The sequence below is a fragment of the Hemitrygon akajei genome, chromosome 5 (assembly GCF_048418815.1).
Source record: "Hemitrygon akajei chromosome 5, sHemAka1.3, whole genome shotgun sequence".
Taxonomy (NCBI): Eukaryota; Metazoa; Chordata; class Chondrichthyes; order Myliobatiformes; family Dasyatidae; genus Hemitrygon; species Hemitrygon akajei.
The window spans coordinates 85,854,501-85,870,927 of record NC_133128.1 but is presented as its reverse complement, the minus strand read 5'-3'; the positions used below and the strand labels follow the sequence as shown (position 1 = coordinate 85,870,927).

General features: G+C 40.5%; 1 protein-coding gene across 1 annotated transcript in view; it reads left to right on the top strand.

Moving 5' to 3' along the window:
- The window catches only part of LOC140727952 (leucine-rich repeat-containing protein 63), a 117,360-nt gene that overhangs the window by 89,025 nt on the left and 11,908 nt on the right, over window positions 1-16,427 (top strand). The window contains exon 8 of the mRNA XM_073045959.1: window positions 12,648-12,731. Within this exon, the coding sequence (XP_072902060.1) occupies window positions 12,648-12,731 (84 nt within the window). The remainder of the gene's footprint in view (window positions 1-12,647; window positions 12,732-16,427) is intronic.

Below are 16,427 nucleotides of genomic sequence, written 5' to 3'. Positions count from 1 at the left end.
AGCAGCCATCGTCGGAGTGGACTGAGTCAGAGTGGGATGGCTTTGGCGTGAACAGGCAGAGGCGAGGATAGGTTCCGGTAAGTTTTGTCTTGTTTGTTTAGAGTAGAGAGAATGCCAGGCAGGATGTTGGAATGCTCCTCTTGCAGGACGTGGGAAGTCAGGGAGACCTCTGGTGTTCCTGACAACGACACCTGCACGAAGTGCATCCAGCTGCAGCTCCTATCAAACCGTGTTAGGGAACTGGAGCAGGAGCTGGATGACCTCGAGATCATTTGGGAGAATGAGAAGTTTATAGATAGTAGCTACAGGGAAGCAGTTACGCCAAAGGAGCAGGGCACAGGTAATTGGGTTACCGTCAGGCGAGGGAAGGGGAAAGGGCAGCCAGAGCAGGGCTCCCCTGTGGCCATTCCCCTCAACAACAAGTATACCGATTTGGATACTGTTGGGGGGGGGGGGGGATGACTTACTGCTGCGGAAGCCGGATCTCTGGCACTAAATCTGGTTCTGCAGTGCAGAAGGGAGGGGGAAGAAGAGGAGAGTGGTAGTGATAGGGGACTTGATAGAGGTACAGACAGGAGGTTCTGTGGTCGTGACAGAGACTCCCGGATGGTTTGTTGTTTCCCGGGTGCCAGGGTCAGGGATGTCTCTGATCGCGTGCACAGCATTCTGAAATGGGAGGGTGAGCAGCCAGATGTCATGGTACACATCGGTACCAATGACATAGGAAGAAAGAGTGAGGAGGTCCTGAAGAGTGAGTGTAGAGAGCTTGGTAGGAAGTTAAAAAGCAGGACCTTGAGGGTGGTAATCTCAGGATTGCTACCTGTGCAACATGCCAGTGAGGGCAAGTGTAGGATGCTCTGGAGGATGAACAAGTGACTGAGGAATTGGTTTAGGGGGCAGGGTTTCAGATTTCTGGATCATTGGGACCTCTTCTGGGGCAGGTGGGACCTGTACAAGAGAGACGGGTTACACCTGAACTACAGGGGGACCAATATCATTACAGGGAGGTTTGTTAGTGCTATTGGGTGGGGGGGAGGGGTTTAAAACTAGAATTCCAGGGGGATGGGAACCAGAGTGCCAGAGTAGATAGTGGAGCGGGGATGAAAATAAATGATGTTAAAGTTTTAAAGTTTCATGCAAAATCACAAATAGAAGGGTTGTGTGTGGTGGTAATAATCTTCTGAAGTGTGTCTATTTCAATGCAAGGAGTATGTGGGGAAGGCTGACGAGCTGAGGGTGTGGATTGACACTTGGAAATATGACATTGTAGCCATAAGTGAAACTTGGCTACAGGAGGGGCAGGACTGGCAGCTTAATGTTCTGGGGTTCCGATATTTCAGACTTGATAGAGGCAGAGGGATGAAGGGTGGGGGGGGGGGTAGCATTGCTAGTCAGGGAAAATGTTACAGCATTGCTCAAGCAGGAAAGATTAGAGGGTTTGTCTGCTGAGGCCATATGGGTGGAGCTGAGAAACAGGAAAGGTATGACCACATTAATGGGGTTGTATTATAGACCACCCAATAGTGAGAATTGGGGGAGTAAACTGCAGCACTGGGGCTCCACAGGGGACTGTCCTGTCTCCCTTTCTCTTCACCATCTACACCTCGGACTTCAACTACTGCCCAGAGTCTTGCCATCTTCAGAAGTTTTCTGATGACTCTGCCATAGTTGGATGCATCAGCAAGGGAGATGACGCTGACTACAGGGCTATGGTGGGAAACTTTGTCACATGGTGTGAGCAGAATCATCAGCAGCTTAATGTGAAAAAGACTAAGGAGCTGGTGGACCTGAGGAGGGCTAAGGCACTGGTGACCCCTGTTTCCATCCAAGGGGTCAGTGTGGACATGGTGGAGGATTACAGATACCTGGGGATATGAATTGACAATAAACTGGAATGGTCAAAGAACACTGAGGCTGTCTACAAGAAGGGTCAGAGCCGTCTCTATTTCCTGAGGAGACTGAGGTCCTTTAACATCTGCTGGATGATGCTGAGGATGTTCTACGAGTCTGTGGTGGCCAGTGCTATAATGTTTGCTGTTATGTGCTGGAGCAGCAGGCTGAGGGTAGCAGACACCAACAGAATCAAAAAACTCATTCGTAAGGCCAGTGATGTTGTGGGGGTGGAACTGGACTCTCTGACGATGGTGTCTGAAAAGAGGATGCTGTCCAAGTTGCATACCATCTTGGACAATGTCTCCCATCCACTCCATAATGTACTGGTTAGGCACAGGAGTACATTCAGCCAGAGACTCATTCCACTGAGATGTAACACTGAGCGTCATAGGAAAGCATTCCTGCCTGTGGCCATCAAACTTTACAACTCCTCCCTCGGAGTGTCAGACACCCTGAGCCAATAGGCTGGTCCTGGACTAATTTCCACTTGGCATTATTTACTTATTATTATTATTTAATTATTTATGGTTTTATATTGCTATATTTCTACACTATTCTTGGTTGGTGCGACTGTAACAAAACCCAATTTCCCTCAGGATCAATAACGTATGTCTGTCAAAGAGATAGCAGACAACTGCAGAAAACATAAAGTTGTGATAGTAGGGGATTTTAATTTTCCACACATTGATTAGGACTCCCATACCGTTAAAGGTCTAGATGGGTTAGAGTTGGTAAAATGTGTTCAGGAAAGTTTTCTAAATCAATATATTGATGTACCAACTAGGGAGGATGCAATATTAGATCTCCTGTTAGGAAACAAGTTAGGACAGGTGACAGAAGTGTGTGTAGGGGAACACTTTGGTTCCAGTGATCACAACACCATTAGTTTCAACTTGATCATGGATAAAGATAGATCTGGTCCTCGGGTTGAGGTTCTAAACTGGAAAAAGGCCAAATTTGAAGAAACAAGAAAGGATCTAAAAAGCGTGGATTGGGACAGGTTGTTCTCTGGCAAGGATGTCGTTGGTAAGTGGGAGGTCTTCAAAGGAGAAATTTTGAGAGTGCAGAGTTTGTATGTTCCTGTCAGGATTAAAGACAAAGTGAATAAGAATAAGGAACCTTGGTTCTCTAGGGATATTGGAACTCTGAAAAAGAAGAAGAGAGAGATGTATGACATGTATAGAAGACGGGGAGCAAATAAGGTACTTGAAGAGAATAAGAAGTGCAAAAAATACTTAAGAAAGAAATCAGGAGGGCTAAAAGAAGACATGAGGTAGCTTTGGCAGTCAAGGTGAAGGATAATCCAAAGAGCTTCTACAGGATATTAAGAGCAAAAGGATAGTAAGGGATAAAATTGGTCCTCTTGAAGATCGGAGTGGTCGGCTATGTATGGAACCAAAAGAAATGGGGGAGATCTTAAATGGGTTTTTTGCATCTGTATTTACTAAGGAAACAGACATGGAGTCAATGGAAGTAAGACAAATAAGTAGTGAGGTCATGGAACCTATCCAGATTGAAGAGGAGGAGGTGCTTGCTATCTTGAGGCAAATCAGAGTAGATAAATCCCCAGGACCTGACTGGGTATTCCCTCGGACCTTGAAGGAGACTAGTGTTGAAATTGCAGTGACCCTGGCAGATATATTTAAAATGTCGGTATCTACAGGTGAGGTGCCTGAGGATTGGAGGATAGCTCATGTTGTTCCATTGTTTAAAAAAGGCTCTAAAAGTAATCTGGGAAATTATAGGCCGGTAAATTTGACATTGCTAGTAGGTAAATTATTGGAAGGAGTACTAAGAGACAGGATCTACAAGTATTTAGATAGAAAGGGACTTATTAGGGAGAGTCAACACGGCTTTGTGCGTTGTAGGTCATGTTTAACAAATCTATTAGAGTTTTTCCCAGGAGGTTACAAGGAAAGTGGATGAGGGGAAGGCAGTGGATGTTGTCTACATGGACTTCAGTAAGGCCTTTGACAAGATCCCGCATGGGAGGTTAGTTAGGAAGATTCAGTTGCTAGGTATACATGGTGAGGTAATAAATTCGATTAGACATTGGCTCAATGGGAGAAGTCAGAGAGTGGTAGTGGAAGATTGCTTCTCTGAGTGGAGGCCTGTGACTGGTGGTATTTGTCATCTATATCAATGATCTGGATGATAATGTGGTGAATTGGATCAGCAAATTTGCTGATGATACAAAGTTTGGAGGTGAAGTGGACAGTGAGGAAGGTTTTCAAAGCTTGCAGTGGGATCTGGACCAGCTGGAAAAATGAGCTGAATAATGGCAGATGGAGTTTAATACAGACAAGTGTGAAGTATTGCACTTTGGAAGGAAAAACAAAGATAGAACATACAAGGTAAATGGTAGGGCACTGAGGAGTGCAGTAGAACAGAGGGATCTGGGAATACAGATACAAAATTCCCTAAAAGTGGCATCACAGGTAGATAGGGTAGTAAAGAGAGCTTTTGGTACATCGGCCTTTATAAATCAAAGTATTGAGTATAAGAGTTGGAATGTTATGGTGAGGTTGTACAAGGCATTGGGTGAGGCTGCATTTGGAGTATTGTGTTCAGTTTTGGTCACCAAATTACAGGAAGGATATTAACAAGGTTGAAAGAGTGCAGAAAAGGTTTACAAGGATGTTGCCGGGACTTGAGAAACTGAGTTACCGAGAAAGGTTGAATAGGTTAGGACTTTATTCCCTGGAGCGTAGAAGAATGAGAGGAGACTTGATAGAGATGTATAAAATTATGATGGGTATAGATAGAGTGAATGCAAGTGAATCCACTGAGGCTAGGGGAGGAAAAAACCAGAGGACATGGGTTAAGGGTGAAGGGGGAAAAGTTTAAACGGAACATTAGTGGGGGCTTCTTCACATAGAGAGTGGTGGGAGTGTGGAATGAGCTGTCAGATGAAGTGGTGAATGTGGGCTCACTTTCAACATTTAAGAAAAACTTGGACAGGTACATGGATGAGAGGTGTATGCAGGGATATGGTCCAGGTGCAGGTCAGTGGGACTAGGCAGAAAAATGGTTCGGCACAGCCAAAAAGGGCCAAAAAAGCCTGTTTCTGTGCTGTAATGTTCTGTAGTTCTATTTCATTTTCATTCCCAGCTGTTTCTGGCATCTCCAACCTTGAATACTTGAAACCACAGTAAGTAAAACTTTTCTGAATTGACTTATTTCTTGCCAAATATCAGTGACTAAAATTGTTGCTTTTTGAACAGATGCGCGCAACTGATGTTATTTAAAACCCAAAACTAAAGCACAACGTTGTGTCTTAACAGCCACGCAAGTGCACATGACTGAAGCTAGTTAGAAACTGTTGAGCAATAATTTCCTATCCCAACTAAGCGGCATAATGTCCCAGATAAACAAGGGGAATCCTAGCTATTTGCTCAATTTATTTTTGTTCTTTAAGAGTTGTCCCAAATAAGCGGCAGCCCCGATAAACTGATGGCCCATTTAACCAGAATCCACAGTACATGGCCTGATTAAATGTGAGTTTGTCTACTAAAGCAGAAAATGCACAAATATAGTGTTATTTCAATGGTGAAAGATAGGGAACTGTTGGTGTAAAAAGGGACCTGGGTGTCCTTGTGCACGAGTCTCTGAAAGCAAGCAGATAGTTAATAAGGCAAATGGCTTTCACTGCAAAATATTTTGAATATAGCAATAAGTTTGTCTTGTTGCAAGCATACAAGAACTTGATCAAACTAAACCTGGAGTATTGTGTAAAGTTTTTTTCTCCTTATCTGAGAAAGGACATACCTGCCACTGAGTGAGTGCAGAGAAGGGTCACCAGACTGATAGCTGGCATTTTACGACAGTCATATGGGGAAAGCTTAGGTTGACTAGGCCTAGATTCACTATATTGCAGAAGAATGAGAGGTGGCCTGAATGAAAGTACACATTTCTGACAGGCCTGGACAAAAAAGATGCCAAGAGAATGGGTGGTCTAAAACGAGAAGTCTCTAAATATGGAACAAGACATCTAAGACTGGGATGAGAAGAAGTGAGGGAGTGACCCTGTGTAGCAAAATGGTATTTATCCATGAACAGCAGAGCAGGCTCAAAGAGTTCCTCACCCTACTCCTACTCCTACCTTTCTAGTTTTCCATCGGAATGAAGAGTGATTTCAAAACATCATCTCTGAGGACATAACTGCAAATTTGTTCCAGTCTGAAAAACAGCCTATTATCAGTGCCTTCTATCCTTTAACTAATGTTGTTTTACATTACCACCATCAACTTTAATTTCATTACTTAATTTCACTTTAGTTAATAACAATTATTAATAATTAATATGTGATACATAAGTATAATACCATAGATGTCAGAAATTTGAAATAAATCACAAAATGCTGGAAATAGTAGATCAGGGAGTGAAATAGGTCTGTAAATTTTTATCTGATGTGATCTGATAAGACAGTTTAATGGATGGTCACAAAATGGCAGAAATGTAAAGATGACAGAATTTCTTACCTCAAGGAGTTTAGTGAACTGGATGGATTTATTTTACAACAATCCAGTAATTTTTTTCAGCTAATTTAATTGCAGTTAAGATTTTACTTCCAGATTTATTTAATTGAATTTAAAATCCCTTGTTGAGGGGTCACTGGATCAAAGATTAATGGCACTATATACTGTACTTAATACTATGTTCTTTATCAGATCTTGTAACATATACCTAAGCAGACTTGCTGTATTCCCACCTGGTCTAAACCTTGGGATTGTTGTAAGTTTCTTTTCCTGCACCTGCTTTTATTCCTTATTTATCTCTACCCTTGTACGTGTAAAGTGCATCTACATGTGGTTGGTCTGTGGATAGACGTATGTGTGGTACATGCATTTTATGTAAGTTAAGTCCATGTATCAGAGTGTGGTCTCCAATCATTGTGGACCTCATTTCCATCGTATTAATGCGCAATGACCACCCATATTTTTTTAAGTCACACAGAGACAAATTGCCCTTTTCATTCTAGTTAGACATCCTCAACCTTAAGAGATTGCTAAGAAAGAAGGTTGCGATGAAAATAATTATTAATATTCATCTCGGGAACTCTAACATAGGAAAAGGTCTATCTTTTCTCTTTGTTGAATATGTCTAACCTGTATCCAAACCTTTTTGAAAGCCTCCTGTTCTGCATTTACAACTTAACATATTAACAAAGTTATACCAACATGTCTCCTGCTCCACTAAAGGCCCGAATATACTTGACCACTGCTACACAGCAGTCAAGGATGCCTACTGTTCCGTCCAACGACCTTACTTCGGAAAATTGGACCATCAGGCCGTACTCCTCCCGGCTTACAAACAGAAACTGAAGCGGGAGGTCACGGTGTCAAAAGTGGTGTCACGTTGGACAGAGGAAACGGATGAGGTTCTCCGTGACTGCTTTGAATTGGTGGACTGGTTAGTATTCAAGGACTCGGCAGTTAACCTTGATGAGTATGCCTCAGCTGTCATGGACTTTATCTGGAAATGCACAGAGGACTGTGTGTCTCGCAAGACGATCCAGGTATTCCCTAACCAGAAATCTTGGATGAATTATGAGGTCCAGTCCCTTTTGAAGGCTAAACCTGTGGCTTTTAGGTCCGGAGGTACCAGTCGCTACATGGAATCCAGGCATGAACTCCGGAAAGCCATTAAGGGAGCCAAGAGGCAATATCAAACCAAGTTGGAAGCCCAGGCTAACCAGAGGGACGCCAGTAGACTATGGCAGGGCCTAAATGAGATCACTGGGTGCAAAGAAAAGGCTGGGAATATCAATAACTGTAGGATTTCTCTTCCTGACGAACTTAACGTATTCTATGCAAGATTCGAACAGAAGAGGAATGTCCTGCCCCTCTGGATGAACTGGACCTGGTGGCATCAAGATTCATCGTCACCAAGGAAGACATTAGAAGAGCCTTCCTGAAGATAAATCCAAGTAAGGCGATGGGCCCAGATAGTGTCCCGGGACGGGTTCTCCGGGCTTGTGCAAGCGATCTAGCTGGAGTGTTTGCTGACATCTTCAACTGCTCCCTGCTTCAGTCTAAGATCCCCTCGTGTTTTAAGAAGGCAACGATAATCTGGGTGCCGAAGAAAAGCAAGATGGCATGCCTGAATGACTACTGACCTGTGGCTCTAATATCAATTGCTATGAAGTGCTTCAAGCAATTTGTTATGGCACACATCAACCATAACCTACCGATCAACCTCGACGCTTTGCAGTTCACCTACCGGAGCAACAAGTCAACAGCAGATGCCATCTCTCTGGCACTACATTCCTCCTTAGAACACCTGGAGAATAAAGACGCATATGTAAGGCTCCTTTTCATCGACTACAGCTCTGCCTTTAATACCATCATTCCAAATAAACTGATTCCTAAGCTCCAGAACCTGGATGTTAGCACTCAGATCTGCAGCTGGATCTTCAGCTTCCTCACAGACAGGACCCAGGCTGTAAAGATAGGGGACAAGCTCTCCTCTACAATCACTCTGAGCACTGGTGCACCACAAGGCTGTGTACTCAGCCCCCTGCTGTACTCACTGTACACCCATGATTGTGTAGCCAAGTTTCCATCAAACTCAATATATAAGTTTGCTGATGACACCACAATGTGGACAGAAATGTGGGCAGAGGGGGTGGGGTGGCCCTGTTGGTGAGGAATGAGATTCAGTCCTTTGCAAGGGGGGATATAGGATCAGGAGAAGTAGAGTCTGTGTGGATAGAACTGAGAAACAGTAAGGGCAAAAAGACCCTAATGGGTGTTGTCTACAGGCCCCAAACAGTAGCATGGATATTTGGTGCAAGTTGAATAAGGAGTTAACATTGGCATGTGGCAAAGGTAATGTTGCAGTAGTTACGGGGGATTTCAACATGCAGGTGAACTGGGAGAATCAGGTTGGTGCTGGACCCCAGGATAGGGAGTTTGTAGAGTGCCTACGGGATGCATTCTTAGAACAGCTTGTACGAGAGCCGACCAGGGACAAGGCTATTCTGGATTTAGTGTTGTGTAATGAACAGGATTTGATAAGCGATCTTGAAGTAAAGGAGCCATTAGGAGGTAGTGACCATAATATGATAAGTTTTTATCTGCAATTTGAGAAGGATAAAGGCAGATCGGAGGTGTCAAATGTTGCAGTTGAACAAAGGAGACTATGGAGCCATGAAGGAGGAGCTGGCCAAAGTTAAATGGACGGATATCCTAGCAGAAAAGGCAGTGGAACAGCAATGGCAGGTATTCTTGGGAATAATGCGCAAGGTGCAAAATCAGTTCATCCCCCGGAGAAGGAAGGATTCAAAGGGGGGAAAGGGGCCACAGTGGTTGACAAAGGAAGTCAGCGATTGCATAGCATTAAAAAAAAAGTATGACAGAGCTAAGGTGAGTGGGAAGACAGATGATTGGGAAATTTTTAAGGAACAACAGAACTTAACTAAAAAGACAATACGGGGAGAAAAAATGAGGTACGAACACAAGCTAGCCAGGAATATAAAGGAGGATAGCAAAAGCTTTTTTAGGTATGTGAAGAGAAAGAAGATAGTTAAGAACAATGTTGGGCCCTTGAAGAATGAATTGGGTGAAATTGTTATGGGAAACAGAGAAATGGCAGAAGAATTTACTAAGTACTTTAGATCTGTCTTCACTAGGGAAGACACAAGCAATCTCCCAGATGTATGGATGGGCCAAGGACATAGGGTAACAGAGGAAATGAAACAGATTGATGTTAGGAAGGAAATAGTGATGAGTAGACTGATGGGACTGAAGGCTAACAAATCCCCAGGTCCAGATGGTCTGCATCCTAGGATACTAAAGGAGGTGGCTCTGGAAATTGTGGATGCATTGGTAATCATTTTCCAATGTTCCTTAGATTCAGGATCAGTTCCTGAGGATTGGAGAATGGCTAATGTTATCCCACTTTTTAAGAAAGAAGGGAGGGAGAAAACAGAGAACTATCATCCTGTCAGCCTAACATCAGTAGTGGGGAAGAAGCTGGAGTCCATTATTAAAGATGAAATAGTGGCATATCTAGATAGCAGTGATAGGATTGCGCCGAGCCAGCATGGATTTACCAAGGGTAAATCATGCTTGACTAATCTATTGGAGTTTTTCGAGGATGTAACCAGGAAGTTAGACAAGGGAGATCCAGTGGATGTAGTGTACCTCAATTTTCAGAAGGCATTTGATAAAGTCCCACATAGGAGATTAGTGGGTAAAATCAGAGCTCATGGCATTGGGGGGAAGATATTGACATGGATAGAAAACTGGTTGGCAGATAGAAAGCAAAGGGTAGCAGTGAATGGGTGTTTCTCGGAATGGCAGGTGGTGACTAGTGGAGTGCCACAGGGCTCGGTATTGGGACCACAGCTGTTTACAATTTACATCAACGATTTTGATGAAGGCATTGAGAATAACATCAGCAAATTTGCTGATGATACTAAGCTGGGTGGCAGTGTGACATGTGATGAGGATGATAGGAGAATTCAGGGTGACTTGGATAGGCTGGGTGAGTGGGCAGATACGTGGCAGATGACGTTTAATGTGAATAAGTGTGAGGTTATCCACTTTGGGAGTAAGAACAGGAAGGCAGATTATTATCTGAAAGGTGTAGAGTTAGGTAAGGGAGAAAAACAGAGATCTAGGAGTCCTTGTTCATCAGTCACTGAAGGTGAATGAGCAAGTGCAGCAGGCAGTGAAGAAGGCTAATGAAATGTTGGCCTTTATTACAAAGGGAATTGAGTACAAGAGCAAGGAAATCCTTTTGCATTTGTACAGAGCCCTGGTGAGACCACACCTGGAGTATTGTGTACAGTTTTGGTCTCCAGGGTTAAGGAAGGACATCCTGGCTGTAGAGGAAGTGCAGCGTAGATTCACAAGGTTAATTCCTGGGATGTCCGGACTGTCTTATGCAGAGAGGTTAGAGAGACTGGGCTTGTACACGCTGGAATTAAGGAGATTGAGAGGGGATCTGATTGTAACATATAAGATTATTAAGGGATTAGACAAGATAGAGGCAGGAAATATGTTCCAGATGCTGGGAGAGTCCAGTACCAGAGGGCATGGTTTGAGAATAAGGGGTAGGTCATTTAGGACAGAGTTAAGGAAAAACTTCTTCTCCCAGAGAGTTGTGGGGGTCTGGAATGCACTGCCTCAGAAGGCAGTGGAGGCCAATTCTCCGGATGCTTTCAAGAAGGAGCTAGATAGGTATCTTATGGATAGGGGTATTAAGGGATATGGGGACAAGGCAGGAACCGGGTATTGATAGTAGATGATCAGCCATGATCTCAGAATGGCGGTGCAGGCTCGAAGGGCTGAATGGTCTACTTCTGCACCTATTGTCTATTGTCTATAATTGTAGGCCGTATCTTGGGTAATGATGAGTCTGAGTGCAGAGAGGAAATTAAGAAGCTGGTGGCATGGTGCGAAGACAATAACCTATCCCTCAATGTCAGCAAGACGAAGGAATTGGTTGTTGACTTCAGAAGGAGTAGCGGACCGCACAACCCGATCTACATCAGTGGTGCACAGGTGGAACAGGTCAAAAGCTTTAAGTTCCTCGGGGTTAATATCACAAATGACCTGACTTGGTCTAACCAAGCAGAGTCCACTGCCAAGAAGGCCCACCAGCACCTTTGCTTCCTGAGAAAGCTGAAGAAGTTTGGCCTATCCCCTAAAACCCTCACTAATTTTTATAGGTGCACCGTAGAAAGCACTCTTCTAGGGTGCATCACAACCTGGTATAGAAGTTGTCCTGTCCAAGACCGGAAGAAGCTGCAGAAGATTGTGAATCTAGCCCAGCACATCACACAAACCAATCTTCCATCCTTGGACTCACTTTACCCCACACGCTGTCGGAGCAGTGCTGCCAGGATAACCAAGGACAAGACCCACCCAGCCAACACACTTTTTGTCCCTCTTCCCTTCGGGAGAAGGTTCAAGAGCTTGAAGATTCATACGGCCAGATTTGGGAACAGCATCTTTCCAACTATGATAAGACTGCTGGACAGATCCTGACCTGGATCTGGGCCGTACCTTCCAAATATCTGGACCTGACTTGCACTACCTTACTTTCCCTTTTCTATTTTCTAATTATGATTTATAATTTAAATTTTTATTATATTTACTTTGATTTGTACTTCAGGGAGCGCGAAGCGCAGAAACAAATATCACTGTGATGATTGTATGCTCTAGTATCAATTGTTTGGCGACAGTAAAGTAATGTTAAGTAAGTAAAGTAATTGTTGATTACAGTTTACCTGGTCTAGACCTCCTTTAAGCTCGTTGAAATAGAACTCTATGTGCACTTTTAATTCTCTGTCATCTTCTTCCATTCCTATTGATATTAGCCACATGAAGATTTTAGAGGAAGTAGCAAAAAGCTTGGTCAAAGCTTTAAATTACCTCTCTAAGGAGAGTCGTAGAGCTAAATCTGGAGTTTCTGGAGTTAAATCTGGAGAATCTGGACCTCAGTCTTTGAAGTCTCAATTGCTAACAGTGGATTATTAAAAACTGGGAATGCATAAAAGGCAGTTAGTGTAATACTAAAGAGATCATTACCAAGAATTAGCAACAGCATTTTCATTATTATATCCTGGACTCTAATGTGAAAACTTAAATGCAATATACTGCATCACACTATGTAGCAGTTTGCAATTGGGATTGTACTTTCTTTAAATAGTACTTAACCTTGCTCTAGCTCCAGTCTAGCAATCTTATATTGTTTTTAGAATGATTCATTCTCAAAAAAAGTGTGGATCTTTTTCTTCACAGACTATTCCTCTTACCACATCTTCAGTCACTCAATGTTGCCTACAACAAGATTTCTTTCATTCCCAATGATATTAGAAATCTCAGGTTAGTGATCAGTAATTTTGTACTTAACTGCACCACTTTTCCTTTCTTAGGGTTTTAATTATGTTAATAAACATTAGTTTTCATTAAGGAATCTGATTTTCAGTTACTTTAAATGCCATGGAAATTTAATTTACAATTGAGAAAAGGAATTGGACTTGAGAAATTGATAAAATTAATTTTGAAAATTTGTACCAAAATGCTGGAAGGCAGTAGTAAATATGTACTAAAGAAAATCATTTTCTTCATATCTGTGAGGTAGCATTTTGGTAAGAAGAATGGTGCCACACAATGCTTACAAAAATATCGGGTAGGTGAGTTAACATTGATGATAAGAGAGAAATGCAAATAGAGTACTTGGATTTATCTTTTAGAGAAATAGAACTGAACAGAAAATTAATACTGTACATCCTGAACAGAACTGTGGTTAGACCACACTTGGAGGATTGTCCTCAGTCCTGGTCCTTATGTTAAAAAACAATGTAGAAATGTTGATTATAGTTCAAACAAAACAATTTTTAAAAGTGGTATCAACACTGAAATGTTATGCCTGTTGGGAAAGGGAGAGAAACTGCAGCTTTATGCTAGAAACTATCAAAATTATATTAAGAAAATATTGAAGATCACAACATATTACTATGCAGTGAGGTCAGAGTGCACTGGTTCTTGTCATTGACATTTCATTTTCATTTTTAGAATCTTTTTATTGGTATATAATCTTATACAGCTATAAGATGATACAAAACTTCAACAAATTGATATATATATATACAATTAATAAAGCTGAAGAAAATAAAAACTGATAAAATGAAAAAACATTTATATGTAAAGAAAAAAAAGAAACCCATCTAACTAAGAAAAAAACCCACTGACTACAAAAGAAAGGAAAAAAACCCATTAGGAATCAACCCTTGGAGCAATACGTCTTACCATCCTCTCTCTCTCTCTCTCTCTCTCTCTCTCTCTATATATATATATATATATATATATATATAAAGAAAAAGAATCATGAACCCCCAGTTCATATATATATAAAATAAGATTGGAAGGAAACCATACAAAATAATTCAAATTAAATGATAATATTTGGCAAAAGAGCACTATCTTCTCTCAAAATCGAATCGGGGATCAAAAGTTCTACTTGTAACTTTTTCCAAACTAAGACATAATATTATTTGAGAAAACCATTTAATTAATGTAGGGACAGAGGTATCTTTCCATTTTAATAAAATAGCCCTTCTTGCCAATAATGTAACAAATGCAATTACATGTTGATCTGAAGATGAAATACCCTGAATATGATGCGGAACTATTCCAAATAGAACAGTCAGTCTGTTAGGTTGTAAATTAATTTTCAGAGCTTTAGAAATTGTAGAAAATAAAGATTTCCAAAACAGTTTTAATAAAGAACAAGATCAGAACATATGTGACAAAGTAGCTACTTCAGTTTTACACCTATCGCAGTGGTTATCTATACTAAGAAATATTTTAAATAGTCTCTCCTTTGTTAAATGATAACGGTGAACAATTTTAAACTGAATTAAACAGTGATTGGCACATATAGAAGAAGAATTTACGTTTTTCAAAACTCGCAACCAATCTTCATTAACAAAGGTCATATTAAGTTCTCTCTCCCAATCTTGTTTAATTTTTAGTGAGAGGTTCTCTTTTTGTAACAAAAGTAAATTATACATTCTGCTAATAAAACCTCTCACTAAAGGATTCAGCTTCAAAATGGTATCCAACAAATCAGATTCTTGCAAATATGGAAACTTAGATAAATATTGTTGTAAAAAGTGTCTAACCTGGAGATATTGCAGAAACTGTGTATGAGCAAGAGAATATTTGTTAACTCTTCAAAAGTCATCAATCGACCATCACAGAAAAAATCTGTAAAAGAACAGGTCCCTTTATTTCTCCATAGGAGTAAAATGGGATCGGTTATTGAAGGTTTAAATAAAAAGTTTTGATATAAAAAACTAGACAATTTAAATTGTTTAAAATTAAAAATATTGTGAAACTGAAACCAAATCCATAAGGACTGTTTAATAACAGGGTAAAGATTTAAATTTGGAATTTTAGAGAGTTGTAGAAGTAATGGAGCTCCTAATATTGAAGTTAAATGAAATTGTTTAACAGCTTTTAGTTCCAAATTAACCCATAGTGGTTTTTGGCTCTTGTTGAGCCAATGTAGTCAAAAACATAATTGTCTAATATTAACAGCCCAATAATACAGTCTTAAATTAGGAAGTGCAAGTCCACCATCTTTTTTAAATTTTTGTAAATGATACTTATTAATTCTTGGTCTTTTATTGTTCCAAATAAAGGAAGAAATAAGAGTCAGTTTGATCAAAAAAATTTTAGTTTAAAAAGATAGGTATATTTTGGAAAATATATAAAAATCTAGATAAAATCATCATTTTCACAGCATGGATACGGCCTATTAAAGAGAGAGTGTGGATTCCATCTAGAAAATAATTATTTCATGGAGTCCATTAAAGGAACTATATTAGCTTTATAAAGATCTTTATATTTTTTAGTAATTATAATACCTAAATATTTAAAAGAGAGAGTACAGAGAAGATTTACTAGAATGTTACCTGGATTTCAGCACCTAAGTTACAGGGAAAGGTTGAACAAGTTGGGCCTTTATTTTTTGGAGTGTAGAAGGTTGAGGGGGGACCTGATAGAGGTATTTAAAATTATGAGGGGGATAGATAGAGTTGACATGGGTAGGCTTTTTCCATTGAGAGTAGGGGAGATTCAAACAAGAGGACATGAGTTGAGAGTTAGGGGGCAAAAGTTTAAGGGTAACACGAGGGGGAATTTCTTTACTCAGAGAGTGGTAGCTGTGTGGAACGAGCTTCCAGTAGAAGCGATAGAGGCAGGTTTGATATTGTCATTTAAAGTAAAATTGGATAGGTATATGGACAGGAAAGGAACAGAGGGTTATGTGCTGAGTGCGGGCCAGTGGGACTAGGTGAGAGTAAGCTTTTGGCACGGACTAGAAGAGCCTATTTCCATGCTGTAATTGTTATGTGGTTATATGGTTATAAAAATATTAACAATTCTAAAAGGATTATCATTATATATAAAAACAGGGGCATTTAATGGGAACAATTCACTTTTATTCAAGTTATGTTTATATCCTGAAAATTTACCAAAGTGTTTTAGTGTTTCCAAAAGCTTAGGAATTGATTCCTCAGGATTCGAAATACACACCAAAAGATCATCTGCATCAAGAGAAATCTTATGCATGGTTCCATTCATAGAGATACCATGAATATTTTTGGCCTCACGTAGTGTTATAGCCAAAGGCTCCAATACAAGATTAAATAATAAAGGGCTTAATGGACATCCCTGTCTAGTACCATGAGAAAGTGAAAAAAAGAGGACCTGAAATTATTTGTAACAACTGTGGCAATAGGATTCTTATAAATCATTTGAATCCATCTATTAAAATTATTACCAAAAACCAAATTTTTCTAATACTTTAAACAAATATGGCCACTCAACTCTATCAAATGCCTTTTCTGCGTGGAGAGAGATAACACATTGAGATTGCTTAGATATTGGTGAATATATAATATTCATCAATCTCCGAACATTAGAGAAAGAGTAACGGCCTTTAATAAAGCCTGTTTGATCCATAGAGATGATTTTAGTTAAAATATTTTCCAAGCGGTTAGCCATTATCTT